Raw genomic sequence first — 26987 nt, 5'->3', positions numbered from 1 at the left:
TGTGAAACTTTAGAAAAGGTTAATTTTCAGAAGGAAATTTTCAATTAGGATTTTTGCAATAGTGTCATCCTGGAAAGCAGTAGTGATAAGTTTTCAAAAGGCTGGAGCTGTCTTTAAAAAAAGAAAAAGTAAAGATTTTGCCACCTCAAGAGAGAAATCAAGGTAACTAATGAGTACCACAAGACGTCTTCAGTACTCAAATGGAGAGACTATCAATTAGCTTCATGTGGTGGCTATGAAGGGTGATGACAAATAAACCTGATTGCAAGGCTTTCTGGAAACACTAAGTGCTATCCAGAGCCTGAAACTGCCAGGTGGCCTTCTGTCAGGACATCAGCATCTCAAATACATTTGACTTTCCTTAAGCTCTCTGCCACTACCCCGCCCCTTCTGATGTCAGTGGGTCCTGGTGACAAAGACAGAAAGTGTGGATTCTTCTCACTTTCCTAGAGGTCTTGCTCTAATCCACACAAAACATGCTAGGAACCTGAACTAGCTTTGCTTTACTCCTTTGGGATCAGCTAGGAACTTCAAAAAGAGCATGAGACATTGCATTAATGGCCAGTTAAAAGCCATTTGTGTTCCCTTTCAAGTGCGCTAACACCATAATTAAAATCCCTATGATTGCCAAAAATCACATGAAAGGAAAAAATTAATATCAAAGATCTGTAGACACAGAATTCACTCAGTTTTGCCAGTGATCTCCCACTTTCTCATCCTTTCATAAAAGGTCCTCATTTGGGGGGAAAGAAGGAACTTAACTGACTTCTTACCTCCACCTAAGCCAGAAATGGATTCTTCACTCCCGATAAATAAGGGTTTAGAATTGTACTTGTGAAGACTATATAGAAATTCATGTTCTTTCCAAACTGCCAGCCATGTGGTATCTATTTTAAAGACAAGCCAGCTCAATGGTATCATCACAGCAGTCTCTCTAAGACATGCAAGAATAGTCAGGACAAAAAAGCAATATAATCAATCACCTACTAAAGTAAGCGGCAGTCCCCACACAGAGTTCCAGCAAAATGCAAATATCCTGTAGGATGGCACCACAACAGTAAATCCTTCCCACAGGGAGGACTGGCTTTTTCAGTTCAAATGCAAGCTTCCTGACCCCCCAAGACTTTCACACCAAGGTCTGTGGTGTTTTAGAGAAGAGAATACCTCTTTGCCTGTTGCTTAACCCTCCTCTTATTCAATCACAGCACATTTCAAATCCCAGACATTAATAACGTAGGGCAGGTTTGGAGAGGATAGCACAAAGGAACTTAAACTGATGAAAAAATATTTATATCATATTTTTTGAAAAGTATTTTTGCATAATAAAATCTTTATGTATAAATGGAAATTTGAGTAAAAAAATCACAGACCAATTTAAATATGAGAGATGACTTAAGAAAGTGACAAATGATTTTCATGTGGAACAGGAGTCAGCCAACTATTATCATAGTTCAACTCAGCCCCCTTGACCTGTGTTATGAAGAAGTTGTATTTGAGAACAGCCACATATGTTGACATATTCTCTGGCTGTTTTTCAGATGTTTTTGTGCTACAATGGGAGACATGAGTAGCTGTGACACATCATTAGGCTTAAAAATCTGAAAAAGCTTATCACCTGGCCCTTTGGTTAAAAAAAAAATGCCAAGGTTGTTGCAGGCTTAAATAGTCTGGAAAATTTCTGGAGAAGGAAGAAAATGGTTTAAAGAAAAATTATAAATGAAACAGGAAAAAAGTAGTGAGTAGACAAATATTATTTCTTGAATAACCACATAGCTAGGGTCTAGAAATGTCCTGAAGAATACTAAAAAGATCACTGTCCCAAGCAGAACAAATCATTAGAGCAATGAAATCTCTTAGTGAAAAAGCAAATAAATGAACTTGAAATGAAACACAGTTCCTCAGCTCATTCCCAGTCAGAGCCCTGAGATACCACATGGGAAGTTTGTTTGGGAAGGTGATGGAGTTTTAAAGCTACCTTGCTTCAAGAGAAACACACTTGCCACGTGATGGCTTTCGGTGACATGAGAAGAACACTGGTGTAGTGGTAACCAAATTTGAGCACAGACCTTGCCTCTGTCCACTAGTGAACATTCTCTCATCTCAAAATAAAGGTCATCCTAGGGGCCACAGTAGGAATGGGATTAAGATGGACTCTATAAGGGTCCAATATCCAGGGCATCAGCTGATACTCAGGATGAGATTGGTGTTTTGTGAAAGACAAACCTTCAGGGTGGAATGGGTGACTCAATCATCCCCACCATGTGCAGTGTCTACACCTGGAGGCAGAAGTGTCTACAGAGTTACAGATTCTTGTATATCATTACCCTGCTGGATGGACATTTCTCTGTTTCTCACAGAGAGACATGTACATTGTAGGCTACAATTGCATCATTTAAAGACATATAAAAATAAAAGACCATATAAAAATAAAAGAATTGGATACTATTCTTTCCATAACCTACAATATCCCTCCTTGGACCCCAAAGACTTCAACCTCTAAACAAACACTTAAGAACCGTAAGACTGACATCGTCAAGCAAAATTAACACAAAAGCTACATCTAAAATAAAAGGTATAACTTAAGACAAAATATTAAAAATGTGATTTTTTTAATTCAAATATTTTCTCATGCTAGGACATTTAATATCCATAAGTACAGAAATATCATAACCAGAGGAGAAGTTGGGGAATGGATGGGGCCTACTCTAGCGGTCAGTCAACAACCAAAATCAAGAACAGTCTGAGGAGGAGAGGTCAAAACCTGTATGTGTGAGAAGGGGGGTTGGTGGACAGAGAGAGCGCTGTTCCATCACTGTGACCCTAACCTGGAGATCATTTAGGGGGAAAAAAGGAACTGGTCTGAGGAAACATCACCTACTACTGGTTGCAGTAATGACACATTTACAAATGTAGGTGGGCAGTTTTTTCAAACAACTTATTGATATACAAATGACTTTGTGTTTAGAAACTACTGAGTAAACTCTACAATAAACCCTAAATCTTTTCCTACACAAAATTTTTTTAACGAACATCACAGATCCTTATGTCATAAAACAGGTAAGGTAATGTCTGTAATTTATTTCAGAAGCTCTTTCTTCAAACTGCTCTCTACACTCGCTTTAATCAGCTTCACAGGTTAACACACTGCCAGGTTACATAGGCTCATTGAAACTCCACCTAAAAGGTGCTCTCTAAAAGGACTGTGTAAACTGTAAAAGCAAAACTGATCATCTCACAGTCTACCTCCTACCATCCCTATTCTATTCTCTATTTCAACAACAAAATCTGAAGAAAGGCTCACTCAGGTGGGTGGAAACCTGCTCATTGTCATCCTAAAAATGTCCAAGTGTTCCTGATTATGCTTATTTTCAGCATGTGCTTCTATATAAATGTCTGTATTAAATGATCACAAAATCTGAGTGCATAGGCATGTTATACAACATGCCCAATATTAATTTTAAAAGTCAATAAAATAAAAAATAAAAATTCTCATATTGTCAAAAAAAGGACCAGTGCCTTTCTTGCTAACTTATTTCCGATGCTTCAGTCCACAGAATTAATTCTGAATATATATTTTCTTCCTCTCTACCTATTTTCTTATGTGTATCACAAATACTGCTGACTTTTACTTATATGCAAGTCCTCTTGTTATTTTCCTCAGTTTAAGCCACACTGCCAAAAAGTCACCATGTGACAGCTCATCTTTGTCAACTCTTTCTCATCTCACAGTAATTTCTTTGGCTTATCTCAGAATTGAATTTCTGGATAGTATGTTATATTTTAAAATAAAGAATGTACACTGTTTGGGCATAAATGGGAGGTTGAAAGAAGTTAATTTTCTACCATTCCCAATAGTGTTGGCATTCTCTTTTATCATAATTTGAATTCTTCCTGTGAAATGTCTTATCTCTACATAGTATATAAAATCCTTTTAAATGTTTTTTAAATGTGGTATTTTTAAGATGTCTACATTAGTTTATGAGTTCAGGAGAAACTATCATAAGTTCAGGTGATCTTGACAATTTATACCAACTTTTAAAAGGCATTTTCTGCTCAAATAGCCATCCTTTAAGAAAATACAGTGTTATTATCAGGAATGAAGACTGTTCACAACCTGGACTCAAAGCACAATCCACGACACCCATAGGACACCATCCACTGAGGCCAGCTGAGTAGCAGCACTTGTTAGAATTAAACTCACTCTTGACCAGCGTTGCTCTTTCTGTTCTTGACCTAAAATCATTTTCCTGTGGGACTTGGTAACTTTGTAAGGCTCTAAGACATGGACAACAACTGTTATTTGCTCTTGGGTCAACACATTCAGGACCAAAGAAACCCCACCTTCCAATGAAGAAAGCAGAGGCCTCGGCACCCAACCAGAGAGAAATCCACAGCATTTATAATACTCATCTTAATGATGTCTACATATGGATATTGTGGGGAAAACTAGTGTCTTAATGTTCACTAACAGAGGAGTGTGGATAAAGAGCAAAAATAAACATTGAGGGCATTGCACATTGTTTTTCAAAATACACACACACTTACACTGCTTATTGGCAATGTGAGCCGCAGTGGGCAAGTATATGGGAATATATGGGCCACAAAAAGGCATGCCCATGAATGCACATTACTTAAGTTTACTAGCTATTTTATGAGATTTTATTGACTTTATAACCCAATGAGAAAGACTAAACAATGACATAAATGGTGCTTTAAATAAATAGATACCTGATAGGATATAAAGTTGCAAGGAATTTTATATCAAAATAAAAAGTGACACATCTACTTTGTGCCTGCATTACACAGAAACCTAAACTTTCTCTGGATAGTGTCCACAGATTTACAGAATCTAGTAGAAACTTCCACACCACCCAGGACAATCCTCTTTTACTTATGGCATAAGGCTCAGGTGCCCCCTGACCTGAATCAGGAGGCCTCCTGATTCAGTAATTGTTCTAGCACAGTCCCAGATCCTCCTGTGATTGACTGACCACCAACATGGTGCTAAGTCATTACTGACTATGTCTCACCTTTCTAAAAATGAATCATCATGTTTTGCTTATTTTTCATGCAATGGTAGCTTTTAAAATATAATTCAGGAAAGTCTCCAATCACATAAAAATGTGTTTACTGAAACTGTCCTGTTTTCTCCAAGAATATAACTGCCTTTGTTACATTCATTATTTATATTATATTTTTATTCAGGCAATACAGATATTGCGTGCACTGCATTTATACTTTCTTGTTTATTATTTAAAGTTACAGATATAGGTAGGTAACTTATTAAATTATAAAGAGACACCAGCTTTAAGTTTTTAATGTGTTATAAGCATGTTCACTCTCCTCAGACTACAGGAAGGAAAGTAGAAGTACAAGATTTTTTACATGAAATATGCCTAAACCTCATTGTAGGAAAGGTCTGCACCAGCAAGAATGCATTGTTCAGCATGGCTTATATGTCTCTTTTCCAACTGTCAGAGGTTGGTGACCTCCAGTGGGACATGAAGATGGAAGGGAGAACATATTCAAATGGGAGTCGCTGCACATGTTTATAGGCATCAACTAAGTTTTCATAATTTATGGCCCTCTTGATATCCATATTTCAATAGTATCTACACTTAATTTCATAACTTCATTCTAAAATCGAACACCAAGGCCTCCCTTGGTGGTGCAGGCAGTTGAGCACCAGGCTGTGAAGCTGTCCGCAGCCTCTGCAGCACGGTTCGATCCTGGCTGGCCGGCAAGGGTCCCACATGGCACAGTAGACCTCTCCTGTCGCGCCCACTGCTCCCCTCAGCAGTGTATTTCATCAGTCTGCCTGTTCTGTTCCCTGCTCTGTCTCTGGTTAATCCTCTCACCCTCCCACAAATCTGGCCTGTACCCCTGTTCTTGTATAAATACATAAATATTTTAAAAAAATCAAGTAACAATATAAAAAATAAATAAATAAAATCAAACACTACACAGTATTTTCCATCACTTTCTATGAGCATGTTTCCATGTACTTTTAGAAAAGGTAAGACTGCTTAATCTTTAACTTGGATGTTTTTTTAATCGTATGTTAGATTTTTTAAAAAAGGCAAAAGGAAGAGTAGAAAGTCATTTCTAAAAGTAACCAGGCAACATTCATTTCTTACACTTCCAGCTCAAATTTTCTCCAATATTCCTGATACTGCTTCTCATTCAAAATTTATATTTCTAGTTGATATTCCTACACAGCAAAACCTGGTGAGTGGTCCATAATTTTTTGTGACAAATTCAGTAAGGACAGGTAACAAAACTGTTAGATAATAATGCTTTTATAATAAGTGACACAGTTATTTTCCATTGCATTTCTAGTTCACCTATTTTCTCTCACTAATATAAATGTCTAATCATACATAAGAGATCAATAAACAAGAAACCTCTATCATGAAGGTGTTCCAGAAGAATGTAAATCCCCTCTTTTTGGGAGCTTCCAGTTTCCCTAGACATTTTTTTCTATGAATTTTACTACGATATTTTCTCTAGTAGACTAATATTTTCCTTCTTTTTTTTTTTAGGTTCTTTAGCATGACTTCCCCCCCATGAATTTACTTTGTTTCTTTGTCTACTTGTCTTTTATACCAAGTCACCTACACCACTTGTGTAGCTCCCACCTGTCAGCTAAAAACGACTGAACTATACATAACAAAGCTCTTTTTTTCTTCACATTTTCTCTAAATCATCATGATTTGTAAAATTAATCTACAAATACTGTTCCTCTCTCTGGTGGAGACCATTTTCCCCCAAATATGAATTCAGTAGCAACCAGTCCTCCATGAACTTAACCAGTTTTCACCACCAGTAGCAGCCAATTTCTACTCAGGTTGTGCAGTGCAATTAGTTGCTAGCCATGAAAATATATGAATATTCTGCATGGTATTCCTCAGGAGTGGCAGCATGGAAATTTCCATGTCAATAACAATTGAAGAACCCCACCACTTGCTCAAGTACCCTGAAAAGCATTATTCTATGCTTTTGTGCAACAATTACCGACTTTTTGAGAGCAATTCTAACCCTAGAAGAGACAGACATAAATTTTTATGTTCCTATAAAACGAAAATGACTAGCAAAGGATCAAGTCAGGAAAATAGTATAAGGAGAAAGAAATTACAACAATAAATATCTCCATAGCAAAGTAAGGAAAAGCCCATGAGGGGCATCTCCATGTCAGAGTCCCTGTCTCTGCCCAGCAGGCTGGTCTTCTGCCTAAGCACAAGGTGAGGGAGCTTCAGAGATGCAGTCTGAATGAAGCTGAGGTGTGTTGCCATGGAAGTGAGAAGCTCCACTTCTTTAGCTGTGGTGGACCCTCCTCAGTACTGCTGGCGACAGTCACAGGTTCTCTTTCTTTGTTCAGAAACTGCTCTGAAAACAGCCCTGCCTCTTTCCCAATTGACTGCATTGTGAGGCTACACTGTAACCAAATTACAGGGAGATTTTACATTTCCATTCCTAAAATTAGATTCTTGTGTGTGTGCTAGCACCACCAAAATAGAAACACTCCCTGCAAGGGGCCCACTCAGTAGTGATCTGCATTGCCAAGCCTTTCAAACACACTTGCTGAACCTACGGCACACTGCAGGCAGGTGCCGCGAGGCAATCAGGTACCTCACTGCATCTGCAAAGTGGCTATGAAATACTGGTATCAAGAGGTGGCTGGTGTGTTTGGGGCAGGGTCTCTGGGAAACAAAGGACATATAATGCTTTCCCAGCAGATGTCAGTGCTAAAGCATTTGGTCACAGGAAACAGATTTCCCAGTAGGAATTTAAACAAATGCACTTAATTGACTTCAAAATCTTAGCAAACAGCTTATTTCATGTCTCCAGCCCTCTTTATGATGCAAAATCCAAACACATATTGGGTGAAAACAATTTAAGCAACAAGTTATCTTTGCCTCTTGGTTATGTCTGAATAGTAACTGACATCTTCAAAGGGCAGCAAAATTTATAATAAATTCATTAGACAAGCATGCTGTATTATACACTTAAAGATATTTACTAGTTGTAGATAAAGCACATAAACCTATTGGCCAGGCCTGGATCCTTTGTGACCACCAAGGAAAGGACAATGGGATGATTAGAGAGAGGTTTTAAGTTCAGGCTGAATGTTAACTTTCTTGAAAAACCACTACTGTAATTATTTGATCCTTTTCCCACCCCTTCTAGTTCACTATGAACAGAAATGCCATCCTGGACTTCATTTGATTACATGCAAACTTTTTCTTCAGATGTTGGTATCTTTTTGTATAGGAAAACAACTATGAACCGAAATGTATTTTTTTTGTTTTTTTTTTAATATTTTATTTCATATAATTCTTACATCATTTTTCATTTTTGCACAATGTATGCATTTTCATTTTGGTTATATTCCCCATACAATTGCACCCCCCCCTTATTTTGACCCTAATCCTTCCTCTCCCCACTCCTCTCACCATATAGTATGTCTCTGGTTTATAGTTGTTTGTTGATTTTGATTTTTACTTTATTGTAATTAGTCTTTTTCCTGGTCCCTTATTTAGGTTTTCTAAATTCCTGCTATGAGTGAGACCATCCAGTATATTTATTTTCTTTCTGACTTATTTTGCTGAGCATGATCCCTTCTACCTCCATCCATGTTGCTGCAAACGGCATGTGTTTATCTTTTTTGATTGCTGAGTAATATTCCATTGTGTATATGTACCATATCTTCTTGATCCAGTCATCTATTTTTGGGCACTTGGGTTGTTTCCATATCTTAGCTATTTTAAATAGTGCTGCTATAAACACAGGGGTGCAGGTGCCCTTTGGAATTACTGTTTCTGTGCCATTTGGGTAAATACCTAGGAGTGGAATTGCTGGATCATATGGAAGCGCTATGTTTAGTGGGTCAAGAAATATCCACACAGCTCTCCATAGTGGTTGCATTTATGGTCAACTAATATTTGACAAAGGAGAAAAGAATATTCACTGGAGCAAAGAAAGTTTGTTCAATAAATGGTGCTGGGAAAATTGGGTTGCTACATGCAAAAGAACGAAGCTTAACTACTACCTCACACCACGCACAAAAACCAACTCAAAATGGATTAAAGAACTAGACAAAATACCTGAAACCATAAAATATATAGAAGGAATTATAGGTGAAACACTACATGATATGCACCTCAAAGACATCTTTACAGACACATCACCCAAAGCAGTGATAGTGAAGGCAAAGATAAACAGCTGGGACTACATCAAATTAAATAGCTTCTGCACATCAAAAGAGACAATAACAAAAACAAAGAGAAACCTCACCGACTGGGAGAACATTTTTGCACACAACACTAATGATAAAGGACTGATCACAAAAATCTACAAAGAGCTGATGAGACTCAACAAAAACAAAGAAAATAATCCAGTCAAAAAATGGGCAGAAGAGCTAAAAAGAAACTTTTCCAAAGAGGAAATGCAAATGGCCAACAGGCATACGAAAAAAATGTTCAACATCACTTATAATCAGGGAATGGTTTTGAAGTGTGTCATGCATGAAGTTCTAAAATGCAGGGTGGTGGTGGGTTTGTGTTTTTTTTCATTTATGATGGATACCATGACTTTAAGAAAAAAATGGAAGGCGTTCCTTAATGTATAAATAGACTGTCTAACAAATGTTATAGCTAAGTAGATTCAGTGTTAATTTTTAAGATAAGTGTTGAAAAAATTCATAATATGAAAAATAGACTTAGCAACTTAATTACCCTGAACTACATTAATGGTAAAAATGATTAAAGAAAATACCATTTGTGGATTAGAAAGAACAGTGGCTAGGCCTATGTCTTAGCCCATGTTTGTTCTTAATTAGCCATTTAGCCAGGACTATATTCCTCACCTCCGTGGATTTCATATGCACTTATTAAAAGAGGGGGTTTGAACCCCCTTTTTCTAGGTGAACTGCTCCTCAGGGTAACTCAACAGTAGATGAGGATACATTCCAAGTTATTCCAGCTAATAAATAGAGAGGGAATATTGCTCTATTGCAACCTCCCATGAGTCAATGGATCTAGGTGACATCCTCACAGCTGCTACCGCCAGCATAAGAGAGAGGGGCAGAAAAAAAAAAAAAAAGAGGGGGTTGACCTATGGGCTATGTAAATTTCTATCCAGCTCTGAAAATCTTTGACTCTGGCCAGAGAAAGTTTGTGCTTTTGTGCAAATGTATATGTAAAATAGGTATGTGCCTCTTAATTTTGATAGAGAATTTCTTACAATTTTATACCATAGTGGATCTTTTCTTTGTAAATGCCTACTTATGTCATAGAATTTAAAAATTAATAAACCTCATAAATATATATATGTAGTATGTATAAAAGTAGTACCTATAATTATTTAAATAACAGTCTTGATTTGGAGTTGATATAATTAAATTTGTAAACAAAAGACAGACCAATCTGAGCAGTTTTATAGTATTATGAATTTCATGAGATTGTATGTAATACCTTGAAATATTTTAAAATATAGTAGGCAAAATAAGTTCATATTTTTTGTGTACAAGGAAGAATATCCTAGGTTCAGGTGATCTTTAGCAATCACTTACACCCACTTTCAAAAAGAAATATTTTCAAGGTGTAGCCATGTTGTTGCATCTTGCAAGATTTCTTTCATTTAAAGGCTGAATAATATTGGATTGCAATACCACATTTTCTTTATCATCGTTATGGACATTTAAGGAGACAGAGGTTGCTTCCACATCTTGCCATTGTGAATAGCACTTCAATGAAATTGGAGGTGCTAATGTCTTTGAGATCCTGATTTCAGTACTTTTAGTTCCTTTGGAGAAATACCCAGAAGCAGGATTACTGGGTCATATGGTAATTGCAAGCTAAGTGAAATGAGCCTGTCACAAAAGACACATACTGCACAATCCCACTTATATGAGATACCTAAAATACTCAAACTCACAAAGCAAAGAATGGAATGGAGGTTGCCAGAGGCTGAAGGGAGAGGAAATGGGGGATTGTTAATCAACATGCATAAAATTTGTTCAGTTAAACAAGATAATTCATTCTGGAGATCTGATGTGTAACAATGTGCCCATAGATAACAATACTGTCTTGTACACTACAAAAATCTGTTAAAACCTAAATACCCCAAAAGAAAACGTGGTATAAATACACAATGGAATATTACTCAGTGATCAAAAAAGATAAACTCATGCTATTTGTGGCAACATGGATGGAGCTAAAGGGGATTATGCTAAGCAAAATAAGTCAGAAGGATAATAACGGATAGTGTCACTTATATGTGGAATATTGGGAAAACTAAACAAAGGGCAGACAAAGACAAACATTAAAACCATCTTTGAAGCTGACCACAGAGCTGAGGCATCTGGAGGGAGAGTGAGAAGGGGAGAGGCGGGATAGGAGTGGAGGGAGGGGAATAGCATAATGGACTTTGGTGGAGGCCTATGGGTGCTTCTGTGGTGGCAGAGCTACTGTGACCATACCAGAGGGGAGTAATCCTATACTGTCAAAATATCAACAAGGATGTAAAAGAATGTATTTCAGTAAAAATAAATAAAATTTTAAAAATCTGTTGAGGGTAGACCTCATGTTAATTCTTCTTACTAAAAAAATAAATTTTCTTTCCAAATAATACCTAACAAGGCATTTTCTGAAAATAATGAGGCTTCTTATTTTAGGATACCTTTGAAATATTTAAATCCACAAACTGGAATTACAGTATAGCTCAGTGGTCCCTGCAGGATACTGTGGAGCTGTAGCTGAACAATGACCTGCCTTGCCATCTGCCCTTCATTCTGTAACTACTGCACCACGTTTGCAATTCCTCTTTGTCCCTGAATAGAAACAACTCAATGTTAGCTGCATTATTTACTTAAAAACACTTCATTCTGTAACTTTGTAAAGGTTTTAAAACATGGACACCAGACTTGATTTATACTTGGGCCTACATAATATAAGAGGAACCTCACCATTTACAAATTAAAAAACTGAGAACTTTGCACCTGACCTGAGAGAAGCCACAATTTTCTGTTGTGAAATTTTATATAAAAGACAAAAGTTTTATATAAAAGACAAAAATAAGCATTAAGAAGATTATTTCCTCCAAAAGAAAACTTTTACGTAATTAGTCCAAATGCTAACTTATCAGCAAAGAGCAAGGTCACAGCTGCAAAGGTATCTGATATACTTGGGATTGCAACTGCCAAGTACATACTTATTCCAGTTTAAACAGTCAAAGACAAGTGCATATATTTTTATAAACCTGGGAGTAAACAGGAGTACCTTCCAATCAAGGCACAGCAAGAAACTTACAATTGAGAATCAAGTATTCAGACATTGAGACTAATTTATGCAGGATGTGAGCTTGTTGCATTGAATTGACCTTGCAACTCAACATGATGCAGTCAGAGTAGTTTCTGTAGGGAAATCTCTAAAGCATTTATGACAGTACCGATGACATCTAAGAGTAAGTTCATAAGCCTGTGTTACCCCTTCCAAGTCACAGGCTTCCACAGGATTCCCTTTACATAATTCTTACTGATCAGAGATCCGTTTATTGTTTTCCATCCTCGGGTCTCCTCTGCTGTCTATATTGATTTTAATTTGTATTTATACAGGCATTTGCAATCGATGTTTCTAAATGAAGGCAACACTCTCCAATAGAAAGATTGAACAGAAATAATGTTGAACTGAGATATGAAATGAATTGCATTCTTTGTGTATGTCTAATAGCATATTTCAAAAGTGGATTTTCTTTGCATTAAATTACTATGTAGGTAGCTGTTTAACTCTGAAATATTGTTTTTCCACCTTAACATTGCCGAAATCAAGCAAGAATCTGGCATCGTAAAACTGGCACCTTTATTTCCTTTCTTAATTGTACATATGATAATGGTGCAGCCACACCATTAACATCTTAAACTCAATAAAATATGATTGTTCCTAGCCACTTTTTATAAAGAAAAATCTTCTTTGGCAGAAAATTAGAAATACACTTAACAACATATATTTGAACACTTTAAGAATTGCTTAATCTCTCTTACTCTTAACTACACAAGTACTATGTATTTAAAAACACATATATACACACAGATACACACATACAGATACATCTGTGTACCCCATACACACACATAACTAGTAGAGGTGAAGACTTTTGGTTTCCCTTTAAGACCGCTAACACTTTTACAGATTTTTAAATCATTTTGCAATCATTTTCATACATGCTGTGTGCCTCTTATTCAACAGAAAATCACATGTGCTAGTGTTACAATGATTGATATCAGCCTCAATTCCCATTCAGAGAGAAATGCAGCCTGAGAGATGGTATATGCATACATAATATTCACAATAAGCTAATTATATATTTTTTAGGTTTCTTGGAATGGAGAAGGTAACTGTTTGCAGCTAAGGGTCCTAGTATAGTCAGACTATAACCCCAATATAAAAGGAAAGACAGCAAAGACAATTTTAAGATATCAAGTATAGAAGAACAAAGAAAGTAACTCTATCAGCAGTAATTTATTTCATGATGTAAACAGTCCCTCCAGTCATCATGAGTTTTGATATATATATTTAGTTTAAGAAGGTAGGCGAGTAAAATCACTTCATTTCATCTCGTGATTTTCAGACAGATAGTTGGGCAGTGGAAGAAAGAGAAAAGCATTCATAAGTGCAGTGCCTGACAGCACAAATAATCATTCATGACCAAAAGTAGTAAAGACCTAAAATATTTTCCCAAAGCATCTTTGGGGAAAGTTTTCAATTAGCAGTAATCACGCCTCGGATAAACCTCATTGGCTATGATACTGCCACTGCGCAAAGCTTCCCAAAGTATATTTACATTAATGTCTATATATCTTCTCTTGAGTTAAAAAATCTATTCCTCTTTTCATTAAAAATACTGTTTACTAGCTATTGAAAGTTTAATGGTTCCTCTGTCACTAAGGAAATAAAAATAATCACCAGAATGTGGAAAGAACACTAGGAAATAAATGCTTAGAAAATGCCTTTTTATAAAATATTAAAATCTATGACTGTCTACAAATCTGTAAAAGAAACCTAGAGTCAGTAGATATTTTTCAACTCCTCAACCCAGTATTTCCCAAGAACCAACACCTCAAAAGATTAACATCATTCTGACCAAGATATCAGCAAAATAAAATAATTTTATAAATCTATGGTAAGACATTAAATCCAAAAATTGTGCCACTTTATTTCACCAGGGAAAAGAAGTAAGCCCCAAAGTAAAAACTGTCAATTCTAGTCATCATTTTGTTGCACTGAAAGAATTCAATTATATCACAAAGAATTTTAGAGAACACTAATTTAATTAAAATATGAAATGTGCTACCTATATCTTTCCCTAGCTCATAAATTAGCAAATGTTTTATGGAAATGAGTTCCTTTCCTATATTCACCAGCTACATGTGTGATATATATGAGTAGCACTACCAAAGTGCTTCTTAGTTTTTCTCCTTTCTACTTCTTAGTTTTTCTCCTTTCTTTCAAAATTATTTTATATTCTAATTTCAAACATCTGCATCCTTTAGTATTACACTTAGCAATATGAATAGGATGGCCATTATGGAAATTAATCACATCTACATTGATGAATGACTATTTACAAAATGATTTCTATCATTTGAAGGAGAAAATATAATTGAAACTTTAAATTCCAAATAAAATGCTACAAATGACACTGACTAGCTATGAGCTCCTGAAGTCACCCACCTGGGGCAGCATGCGATTTTCTTCCTCCAGCTGTCTTACTCTCGCCTCCAGCTGCCTAACATAGGACAAGGTTGATTCTAAAATTGAAAAGAAAGAACTCACATTATACATACAGGTCTTGTTTGGTACACTGTCAGGATCATTCTGGCTTGATTTATTTAAATCAGGTAGTCCTACTGTGTTATTTAAAACAAAGGAAATATTGCTCCCAGAAAAATGATAACAGAGGTCACTGGAACTACAAGTAATTTCAACAACTTTACAAAGTTAAGGAGAATTAGAGAAATTTATATTTGGTGAGATTGAAAATTTTTGCATACCTTAGACATCAGACATCATAAAGATAGTTATTCCTTCTTTTCTACTTACCTTGTGCATTTTTTAACTTTCAATGAGCTGTCCCACACATAAGACTTTTTAGTAATGTTCATTATAACCAAAATAGTCAATAGTAAATACAGGAAATAAACAATTAAATATTCAGCATCCTTCATTTTCCCAATAAATACCCCAAGTCTTAAGAACCATATTTACTCTTCTCACAAAGTTAAAAGTCATATTAACTAATTATTTAGTCCTGTTGTAGCCATAGTAATACCATAGATAGTAATACCATAGTATAGTAATACCATAGAAAATGGCTACAACAGGACTAAATATTAGTTAATATGACTTTTAACTTTGATTTTTTTACTGAGTGTTAACAAAGACTCAATTTTAACTCAAATCTTTAGTAATCCAAGGGCAGATCCAAAATTGGTTGTTATCATTTCTCTACAAACTCAGGTATATGCTGAAAGCTCAGTATCAGAATCATACTTAAAAATCTTTTATAAATCCTAAAGTAAATCTTTATGTAAGTGAAAATATTCAAGAGTCATCAGAAAATAATATTGTCACCACACATTCATCACAGAATACCAAAAATATTTCAGGTACAGTGGAAATGTCCATGGCAATAGACTTCCTCCAAAGAATATTTCCACAGTAAATAGTAAAGCATATCTTTCTCAGTACTGGTTCTCCAGTTTCAGAAATACAGAAGAGCAAGAGGCAGGATGGTAGAACATTTAAGAAGCAAGATTCTGGGGCCCCTAACAATCTGAAGTTAGGATGGCTCCTGATGCAAATTAATACCGTGATCTGAAATCCATGGAAATTAGTTACATGAACTCAATTCCCTTTCTGTGATCTCCAAAATAACAACATATTTCTTTTCTTAAAATACATAAGAGGCGGTCCCCGGCACTGGCATTTTGCAGCAGGGACCGTTCTTTGGTGGAGACTGTGTGAAACAAGCAGAAGGCTCACCGAGGAGCCAGAGGTAAGCTGGGAGGCTTGCCCATGCCGGGCGCCTTCTAGCCTGCAGTCCCAGCCCAGAGGGGAGCAACACCCACCACTGGGGCAGACCGGGCGTGCAGGGGAGCATGCCCGGCACCGGCATTTGCAGCAGGGACCTTTCTTTGGTGGAGACTGTATGAACCCAGCAGAAGTTCCCCGGAGGAGCCAGAGGTGAGCTGGGAAGGTCGCCCAAGATGCCGGCCAGTACCAGCAACACAGTGACACAAGGAATACAGCAAATTAGAAAACAGGCAGTAGGGAGTAGAAAAACCACATGCAACCCAGCAACTCCTCAGCAAAAAAGCACACTGCAAACAGAAAACCATCTATCAGATTGCAACGACAGTAACTTGGAAGAACTTCTGAGCCTTCCAGATAGAGAATTTAAAATTGCTGTGATTAAAAAACTGACAGAAGTCATAAAGGAAAACAATGATAAGGGGAAAATAATTAATGACCAGAAGAATGAAATTGAGTCCCTAAAGAGGGAAGTAAAAGAAATGCAGGAGATCAAAGAATTAATGGAGGCGCTAAAGAACTCTGGGAAAAGCAATGAAAGCAGAATAGATGAAATGGAAGAACGAATAAGTACTCTTGAAGAAACAGAAATAAAAAGATCCAAAATAAAAAAGGAAAGAGAAGTATGAAGGAAAAAGACCGAAGAAAGACTTCGGGAGCTATCTGACTCCATGAGAAAAGGAAATATAAGAGTTATAGGAATCCCAGAAGGAGAGGAGAGAGATGTAGGAACAGAGAAAATATTCAAGGAGATAATTGACGAGAACTTCCCAAACGTGAAGAAGGAGCTGAAAATTGATATACAAGAAGCAAGAAGAACACCAAACTTCCATGATGAAAGGAAAAATACAGCAAGACATAATAGTAAAGCTCCCAAGAATCCAAGACAAGGAAAAAATAAGGAATCTGACAAGAGGAAAGAAACAGATAACATTCAAAGGAAAACCAATCAGACTGACATCAGACCTCTCCAAAGAAACACTACGGGCAAGGAGAGAGTGGAGGGACATAGTCAACAGACTCCAAGAAAACAGATGCCAACCAAGAATACTCTATCCCGCAAAGCTCTCCTTCCTCTATGAAGAAAGAATAAGGACCTTCACAGACAAACAGAAACTCTGGAATTTCATTACGACTAAACCCCCACTCCAAAAAATACTACAAGGAGTCCTAAAGCCAGAACCTCAGAGGGACAAATAACAACAAAAGAAGGCCAAAAAAAAAGTTATTAAAAGAATAAGTAAATAAAATCAAAGGAAAGACAAACACAATGGCAAATACAGATGCTAACATATCAATATTAACTCTAAATGTAAATGGACTAAACTCTTCAATAAAAAGACACAGAGTCGCAGGCTGGATTAAGAAACAAAACCCAACCTTTTGCTGTCTTTAGGAAACACATTTAGCTGCAAAAGATAAAAATAGACTCAAAGTTAAAGGATGGAAAACAATTCTACAAGCAAATGGACCAAAAAAGAAGGCAGGAACAGCTATACTCATATCAGATAAAACAGATTTCAAACTCAAAAAGATAAAAAGAGACCCCAGTGGTCATTACATTATGATCAAGGGGACAATACTTCAAGAAGAAATAACACTCATTAACATATATACACCAAACAAAGGAGCACCAAAATATATCAGACAACTATTGGCATCTCTGAAAAGAGACATCAGAGAAAACACATACGTAGTGGGAGACTTCAAGACACCACTATCAACAATGGATAGATCAACAAGACAAAAAATAAGTAAAGACACTAAAGCTCTAAATAAGGATCTAGAGCGCTTGGGCTTAACAGACATCTATAAAACACTAAACCCAAAAAAATCTGAGTACACATTTTTCTCAAGCGCACACGGATCATTCTCCAGGATCGATCGTACACTGGGGCACAAGACAAACATCAACAGATACACCAAGATTGAAATCATACCAACCATCTTTTCTGACCATGAAGGCATCAAACTAGAAATAAACCATAAAAAGAAGGCAAGGTACTCTCCTACCTCATGGAGATTGAAACCCACACTACTGGAGGTCCACTGGACTAACGAGGAGATCAAAGAAGAAATTAAAAAATTCTTTGAATTGAATGACAAGGAGGAAACCAATTTCCTAAATGTATGGGATTCAGCAAAAGCAGTAATAAGAGGAAAATATATAGCAATAGATGCTCACATCAAGAAACAAGAAAGAACTCAAAGAAACAACCTAATCTCGAAGCTCAAAGATCTAGAAAAAGAACAACAAAAAAAACCCAAAACCAGTAGAAGAAAAGAAATAATAAAAACCAAAGCAGAAATAAATGAAATTGAAACTAAAAAAACAATCCAAAAGATCAATGAAACCAAGAGCTGGTTCTTCGAAAAAAATCAATAAAATAGATAAACCCCTAGCCAGGCTCACAAGGGCAAAAAGGGAGAAAGCACAAATAAACAGGATAATAAATGAAAGAGGAGAAATCACAACGGACACAGCAGAAATCAAAAGAATAATTAATAACTACTATGAACTTTTATATGGAACAATTCAACAATCTAGAGGAGATGGACAAATTCCTACAACTCTACAATCACCCAAAGCTTGATAAAGAAGAAATAGAACACCTAAACAGACCAATTACAATTAGCGAAATTGAAATGGTAATCAAAAACCTCCCCAAAAACAAAAGCCCAGCACCTGATGGATTTACAAATGAATTCTACCAAACATTCAGAGAGGAATTGGTGCCTATCCTTCACAAACTCTTCCAAAAAATTGAGAAGGAAGCTATAATACCTAACACGTTCTATGAAGCCAACATTACACTAATACCAAAACCGAACAAGGACAACACAAAAAAGGAAAACTACAGGCCAATCTCCCTAATGAACACTGATGCAAAAATCCTCAATAAAATTTAACTATCAGAATCCAACAGTGTATACATAAGATAATTTACCACGACCAAGCAGGATTCATTCCAGGGACACAAGGATGGTTCAACATCCGAAAATCAATCAACGTTATCCAACACATCAACAAAAAGAAATATAAAAACCATATGATAATATCAATAGATGCCGAGAAAGCTTTCGATAAAGTACAACACCCATTCATCATAAAAGCCCTTGAAATTCTTGGGATACAAGGAACATACCTCAATATCATAAAGGTCATATATGACAAGCCAACAGCCAGTATCATTCTCAATGGCGAAAAGCTGAAAGCATTTCTATTAAGATCTGGAACAAGACAAGGATGTCCACTCTCACCACTGCTTTTCAATATAATACTGGAAGTCCTAGCCAGAGCAATAAGACAAGAGAAAGACATACAAGGAATCCAAATAGGAAAAGAAGAAGTCAAACTATCACTATTTGCAGATGATATGATAATATACATAGAGAACCCCAAAAACTCCACAGAAAAACTAATTCAACTCATCAATCAGTTCAGCAAAGTGGCAGGATACAAATCACATGCAAATGTCAGAAGCCTTCCTATACACTAACAATAAATCTGAAGAAGAAGAAATGAAAAAAACCATCCCCTTTATTATCGAAACAAAAAAAAATCAAATACTTGGGAATAAATCTAACAAAAGAGGTAAAAGACCTTTACAAAGAAAACTATAAAACACTGTTAAAAGAAATAGAAGAAGATACAAAGAAATGGATTGGAAGAATAAACATTATTAAAATGGCCATCCTACCAAAAGCAATATACAGATTCAATGCCATTCCAATAAAAATTTCAATGTCATTCTTCAAAGATATAGAACAATTATTGATGAAATTCATATGGAATCACAAAAAAAACCCAAATAGTCAAAGCTCTCCTGAAAAAAAAAGAAGGGAATGGAGGCATCACACTCCCAGATTTCAGGCTATACTACAAAGCCATAATCATCAAAACTGCATGGTATTGGAACAAGAACAGACACACAGAGCAATGGAATCAAATAGAAAATCCAGAAATAAACCACAGATTTATGGTCAACTTATATTTGACAAAGGAGCAAAGTATATGCATTGGAGCAAAGAAAGTTTGTTCAATAAATGGTGCTGGGAAAACTGGGTCGCTACATGCAAAAGAATGAAGCTTGACTACTACCTCACACCATACACAATAACCAACTCAAAATGGATTAAAGAACTAGACATAAAACCTGAAACCATAAAATACATAGAAGGAAATATAGGCGAAACACTACGGGATATGCACATCAAAGACATCTTTATAGACACATCACCCAAAGCAGTAATAGTGAAGGCAAAGATAAACAGCTGGGACTACATCAAATTAAAGAGCTTCTGCACATCAAAAGAGACAATAACAAAAACAAAGAGAAACCCCACCAACTGGGAGAACATTTTTGCACACAACACTAATGATAAAGGACTGATCACAAAAATCTGCAAAGTGCTGATGAGACTCAACAACAACAAAGAAAATAATCCAGTCAAAAAATGGGCAGAAGAGCTAAAAAGAAACTTCTCTGAAGAGGAAATGCAAATGGCCAACAGGCATATGAAAAAATGTTCAACATCACTTGTCATCAGGGAAATGCAAATCAAAACTACCATGAGATACCATCTTACACCAGTGAGAATGGCACATATTAAAAAAACTAGCAACAACAAATGTTGGCGAGGGTGTGGAGAAAAAGGAACTCTTCTGCACTGTTGGTGGGAGTGCAAACTGGTCCAACCACTATGGAGAGCTGTGTGGAGATTTCTGGACCTACTAAACATAGAGCTTCCATATGATCCAGCAATTCCACTCCTAGGTATTTACCCAAAGGACACAGAAACATCAATTCCAAAGAACACCTGCACCCCTATGTTTATAGCAGCACTGTTTACAATAGCTAAGCTTTGGAAACAACCCAAATGCCCAAAAATAGATGACTGGATCAAGAAGATGTGGTACATATATACCATGGAATATTACTCAGCATTCAAAAAAGATAAACACATGCAATTTGCAGCAACATGGATGGCGCTGGAAGGGATCATGCTCAGCGAAATAAGCCAGAAAGTAAAAGAAAAATACCGGATGGTCTCACTCATAGCAGGAATCTAGAAAACTTAAATAAGGGACCAGGAAAATGAATAACTATAAGAAAGTGAACATCAAAATCAACAAAAAGCTATGAACCAGAGACACTTTTGGGGTGGCGGGAGGGGAGGGATTGGGGTCAAAATGGGGGGGTTGCAATTGTATGGGAATATAAAAATGAAATTTATTATTTAAAAAAAATACATAAGAGGCTCCAGTCCTTAAATTCACAAATGTAACAATTAAACTCATCTCTGACTAGTTTAAAACACATCTATTTTCATTCAATATTTGTAGAAAGTCCCCATCATTGCCATTAACATAGCCACCACTGATCCTTGAGCATTCTTTACACAAAATGTAGGACATTAGGTAGTAATGTCCTCATTTTTCATCTCAGCAAAATGTTGGACTAGCTATATGGGCTCTTCCAAAGAGGGATGGGGGCGGGGGAGAAGTACACTGCATAAATGAATAGCAAATAATGATTTTATGAATCTGCTTTACTCTAGTAAACTAATGTGATTTGCAGATCATCAAGATGTGACTGTATTTTCTTTTTTTGTACAAAAATGAACAACGATGCAAAAATATATAAATAAAAATAAAAAAAATCTAGATAAAAAAGATGTGAATGTAAATTGCCTGATTTAAACACTTTTGCAAGTCTCTAAAAAAACAAAAGTTGCTCAGAAATAATCTATTTAAACCATATTAGGGCCTCCCCGGTGGCGCAGCGGTTGAGCGCTGGGTTGCGAAGCTGCCCGTGACCTCTGCGGCGCCGGTTCGATCCCCGGCTGCTCCCTGGCCACCGGAGGAGGGTCCCACATGGCGCGCAGACCTCTCCTGCCGCCCGCTGCTCCCCTCAGCAGTGTACTTCGGTCCTTCTGCCTGCTCTGCACCCCGCTCTGGCTCTGGTGAATTCTCTCACCCTCCCGCACTTCTGACTGTACCCAGTGAATGTATAAACAAACAAACAAACAAGTAAAATAAATAAATAAAGCATGCCTCTATTTAAAAAAAAAAAAAAAAAAAAAGAAAAAATTTAAACCATATTAAATATTGTGTTTAAATAATACAATTCCTTAGGCCATGATAGCCAAGCAGCTGTAATAAGTCCAGACAATTCAGGTGACATCTGAAAAATGCTGCTGAATAGATTTGAATTCAGTGACTATCTTCATTTGCACTGATCTAGTTCTCATTTTAAAATATTTTCAGTTTACATATTAGATGGTTTCAGTAAGTTTTCACCAAAATTGTAAAAGTCCCATCAGTTCAAATGGGGGGTTGGGGGAGGAAATTCCTGATTTTGGAAAATATTTCCTAAGACCAAGTTTAATGTCTTGTTAAAAAAGCTGAAGTGCAGGTCTTTGTTTCAAAGCATTCACTGCAAACATGGGTTGGAACAGGAATATTTTTGGACAGGTTGAGGCAATGAAAAAAATTGGTTTTTACAGTGAAGACAAAGCTAAGGAATGTTTTGAATTTGTTCATTTAATAAGTATTGTGTTACTGATCTGTGTCAGGTACTGTTCTAGGATAGGGATGAAGAGGAGATCAATTATTTCAAGTCTTAAATTCCTCAGAATATAAATTGTTTTCATATTGCATCCCCATGTAATGCTTTCTAAAAAGTTCTGTTGTTCTAGGCTCTTACTCTGTTGCAATTATTACTTAATAGTGAACAGACACACTGAATGAGAAAATTTGTTTTGGAGAAGGAGTACAGGAAGAATATCTGATCTGTATGCATAAATAAGAGAACTCATGCTGCTAGTTGCTGCATTCATTAAGAAATTGATGATATAATCAGGGGAGGGGGAAACTTTTGGAATATACTATAATATCACCACTGAGTCCCCAAGTTTCCATAGAAAAACCATCAGAGAAACTACCCAATTTGTGACATGAGAAAAAAATATGTATTTGTTTTGCTAAGCCCTTAGGATTGCAACATTTATAATCTATAACCAATAATGTGATAGAAAGTATGTAAACATTTTTAAATAAAGCATTTTAAATAACAGGATAAAGTATAAGAAACATTTTACTTTAAAATATTCACACTACAGGGGAACTCCCCAGTGGCACAGCGGTTGAGCACTGGGTTGCGAAGCTGCCCGCAGCCTCTGCGGTGCCGGTTCAATCCTCAGCTGCTCCCCGGCCACCGGAGGAGGATCCCACATGGCGCGCAGACCTCTCCTGCCGCCCGCTGCTCCCCTCAGCAGTGTACTTCGGTCCTTCTGCCTGCTCTGCTCCCCGCTCTGGCTCTGGTGAATTCTCTCACCCTCCCGCGCTTCTGACTGTACCCAGTGCTTGTATAAATAAATAAAATAAATAAAATAAACAAATCTTTAAAAATAAATAAATAAATAAAATATTCACACTACACTCCATTTCCTAGGTCTAGATGAACATTAGGGGGAAAATACCTGACAAAATCTGATGTAGAGGGAAGAAAAGAAGTCACTGGTATGCTGGAATTATGCTGGTTCTCCCTCCTTCCATACTAAAGGAACTCTCCAAAGTATTAATTATGGTATAAACTATAAAACAAGCTGGTTTTGCAGTCATTCCCAGTGGACATGGAGAACAGCCCTGCTGAACTTACAGAAGTTAACTGACAGACGCCGGCATCTGCAAATCTGTTGCACACACACCACATGAGAAAGTACTATAATTTGAAATGATCATTACATCGTATACCAGTGGCTGACAGCTGCTAAAACTGAAATTTGACAATGTCATTTTGGCTTTCAGAACGCTAGATCAAGGCTCCAAAATAGCACGCATGCTCCCCCACAATAAAATAACCAAATACTCTGCTATGCTCTACGCAGACACATAATAATGCATTCGAGAAAAATCCTATCTTCTAGAAGTGTATAACCAGTTGAGGGAAAGTAAGGGGAAAAGAAAGGAAATGATAAGGTAATATGAAATTCAGTGCTAAATTGTGTGAAATGGGAAAGCAGAAGAGGTCAATATTTTCTCTAGATCTTATAAGGAGAAACTTGAGCTAAGAGCAGCAATGGAACTTTGATAGGTTTGAGAGACATGAGTGGAGTCAGAGGATAGAGAAGGGCCAGAAGGCAAGGAGAATATTCACGTTGTAAACAGAGAAGAGTAAAAGGAAACAAATGAATGAACAGAAAGGGAATCGCTGGTGAGAAGGAGAAAAAGTCAAATTCAATCTTGGATCAGAAAAACCAATGTTCTAATTGCAGATGGCAATGAGTTTTGACCTCCCCTATTTGATCTGCTACTGTGGAAACCTATGGGCATCTATGCCATCACAAAAACAAGGTTAAACCAACCATACTGCTGTGAAAATCGAACACCACTCTCAAGGTGTACTTTGGGTACCTATTTTCAAAACAGAAAAACAGGTCTCACTATATACTCAATTTTCTTTCAACCTGCAAGTATAAATTCACAGTACCTCTTGAAATAAAATAAAGAAGTCATAAGAATTCCACTAAATTCTTCTTCTAAATTATTCCAATTTTAGAACTTGAATGCACTTTAGAGATTTCCTAATCCAACAAGCTCCTGATCCCTGACTCATTTGGCAGATGAGAGAATAAAGTCCAAAGATAATGAACGTACATCTATCACTAGGGATTAGTCAAATATATTCAAAAGACTTCATTTCATTGCTGAGCCATTACAGTGATTCCTATATTGGATCGTTTAATCAGCAAGTAATGTCAAGCTTCACGTATAGAAAAACTAAGTAATTTTTTTCTTACTGATTTTAGATATGGATGAATTTTCACCTTTACAATAACTTGATATTTTCCTTAGACAAAATCCTCAACTTGATTCCACTTCAATTTACCTGAAATGCATCCAATCAAATAAAGCAACTCTTTTTCTTCAGTTTGAAAACACTCTGATGAAAGAATTAAACACTCTTTATTTCCCCCCTGGTTCTAAAGCAGCAGCATTTTCCCCTGAGAGGAAAACATCCATCCTTGAAATCACCCATGATTACTCTGATTATTGTACCTAAAAGGCTTGTCATTGGTAGTTACTACTGTCTAATGTTTGTCCAATTTCTGAGTGGTTTTGATTAGATGAAGTGCTACCTATTCTCCAAAATTTCATGGTAGAAAATAAAATCTGGTAATGGTCCATTCTAAGACAATTACAGTATTTGGAAGAAAGAACAAGAGAAAAATAATTTGGAAAACTAAAGTGGCCATGGGTTCAGAGATATTAACTTTTTCTTTTCTAAGAGTTAGTCTCCCTGGAAGAAAACAGACCAATGGCCATGTGATTTCAACTTAGAGGAAATCTCTTAATAACTCCAAACTCTGAAGACACTGCCTGGATTAATTCTAAATTAATCCTACTGTCCACAGGCTTTTACAGATTCCTAAGGAAATTACTTCAGAACTACATATTTTAAAATTTATTACTGACTCAAAATGTTTCTTTTTCTTCCTTAGGCAAGCAAAGGTCAATCTACTCCTTAGCATTCACATTAGCTACTGAAATAAAAGTGATTACATTTCTCACTATAATCAGCATTTTCAGATTTGCCTGGATATTTAATTCAGACTACCTTATTGGCAAAGTTAGAATTTGAGTGGGGGTTTTGTCTTAAATAAGTAAAAAAATGGCATGAGGTTTTGCTCCTGTTTATTATCTATGAGGCTAATTCTATCCTCCATCTCTAATTCAGCTCCATCTCTCTATGCCAACTTAGAGGTATGAGATGCTATTTTCTATTCTGCCCCTCCTGTGTGGATCATTTCACTGTCACTCAAGGTCCTCAGTTCTCTTAGCTCTCAGTCTCTGCCCACACCTCCCCTGGCCAAATAATCATTCTTCTCTGTTTAGTCATTCTTCTTTTTCCTAGTTTATGCTAAAAAAATAGCTTTCTGTAAATTAGAATATTCAAATATTCTAATATATTGCTTTGTATTATCATTTACTTCACGATATTGGGGGTTTGGAGAAAGATCAATGATGTACAACAAAGAACTCTACCTGCTTGTGCTGTTGAGTTGGCCCTGTAACACTGAAGTTCAAGAATTCTAACATTTTACATTCTTCCTATTCCAGAAATCTCTGTTTTTCTTCTCAACTCATTTGTCAATAAAGCATATATTGAATGCCTTGTGATTTCTCTTTATCTAGTTTCTAATTTTTCCTAACATGCTACATGAATGTATTCCCTTAAGTCTTCTACAGTGACTGGTGCTTTTCCCTGCCGGGGTTTAGTGCATACTTGTTGATCTACTTTACTAGCAAGACTTCTTTACCCAGTAGTAATTAACTGCTGTGTGCCACACACTGTTCCAGGTTCTGGGTTGTACCAGCAAACAAGAGCAGTAAGGTCCATGCCATCTTGGAACTCATATTCTGTGGTAAAGGCAGACAATGAAAAGCAGATGTAATATTTTATGGAGGTGGTATGTGCAATAAAGATAGCAAACCTCCGAGCACTAACTTGCAGGGGAAGATCTGGGAAGGAAAGGTGCTTCAGGAGGCAAGACCTGGGAAGGGTTCTCTGGGGACTGCAATCTGCAAATTAAGTCACCTGCAAAGACCTTAGAGGAGAGAGAGTTCTAGGCAGAAGGAAAGACAGGCCCTGGTTAAGAAGACTCACATTCCGGAATCTACTCAGGATTGGGGAGTGGCAGCAGTTAGAGAAGGCTGCCTTGCCACCAGATTCCATGCTTACATTGTTAAAACCTACACTCTGACTGCTTACAATTAAATCTAGAATTAAACCTTTCACTGTGAGGCTTTCCTTGTGACAAAAACCTTAGCATAATACCTGGCTCCCCCTTCTCACACACCCCACTTGCCATTCATCAGGAAGCTCTGTTGAC

General features: G+C 36.7%; 1 protein-coding gene and 1 non-coding gene across 7 annotated transcripts in view; both read right to left on the bottom strand.

Annotated features, from left to right (window-relative positions):
- CCDC85A (coiled-coil domain containing 85A) overlaps positions 1-26987 on the bottom strand; it is a 224335-nt gene that overhangs the window by 24369 nt on the left and 172979 nt on the right. For 5 of the 6 annotated variants that reach the window (XM_054701516.1, XM_054701518.1, XM_054701519.1 and 2 more), the window contains exon 3: positions 14730-14806. In XM_054701516.1, coding sequence (XP_054557491.1) covers positions 14730-14806 — 77 coding nt within the window. Of the gene's footprint in view, positions 1-14729; positions 14807-26987 lie in introns of those variants that run through there. The other variant, XM_054701521.1, reaches the window with a different exon arrangement.
- LOC119260078 (U4 spliceosomal RNA) lies at positions 13688-13822 on the bottom strand. Its single transcript, XR_005128696.1, has one exon. It is a non-coding gene; the product is annotated as a U4 spliceosomal RNA (small nuclear RNA).

Source organism: Talpa occidentalis, unplaced genomic scaffold (genome assembly GCF_014898055.3).
Source record: "Talpa occidentalis isolate TD23 unplaced genomic scaffold, MPIMG_talOcc4v2.1 talOcc4.5, whole genome shotgun sequence".
NCBI classification, from domain to species: Eukaryota; Metazoa; Chordata; class Mammalia; order Eulipotyphla; family Talpidae; genus Talpa; species Talpa occidentalis.
The sequence above is the reverse complement of the archived record's forward strand: the minus strand, read 5'-3'. Positions and strand labels throughout refer to the sequence as shown.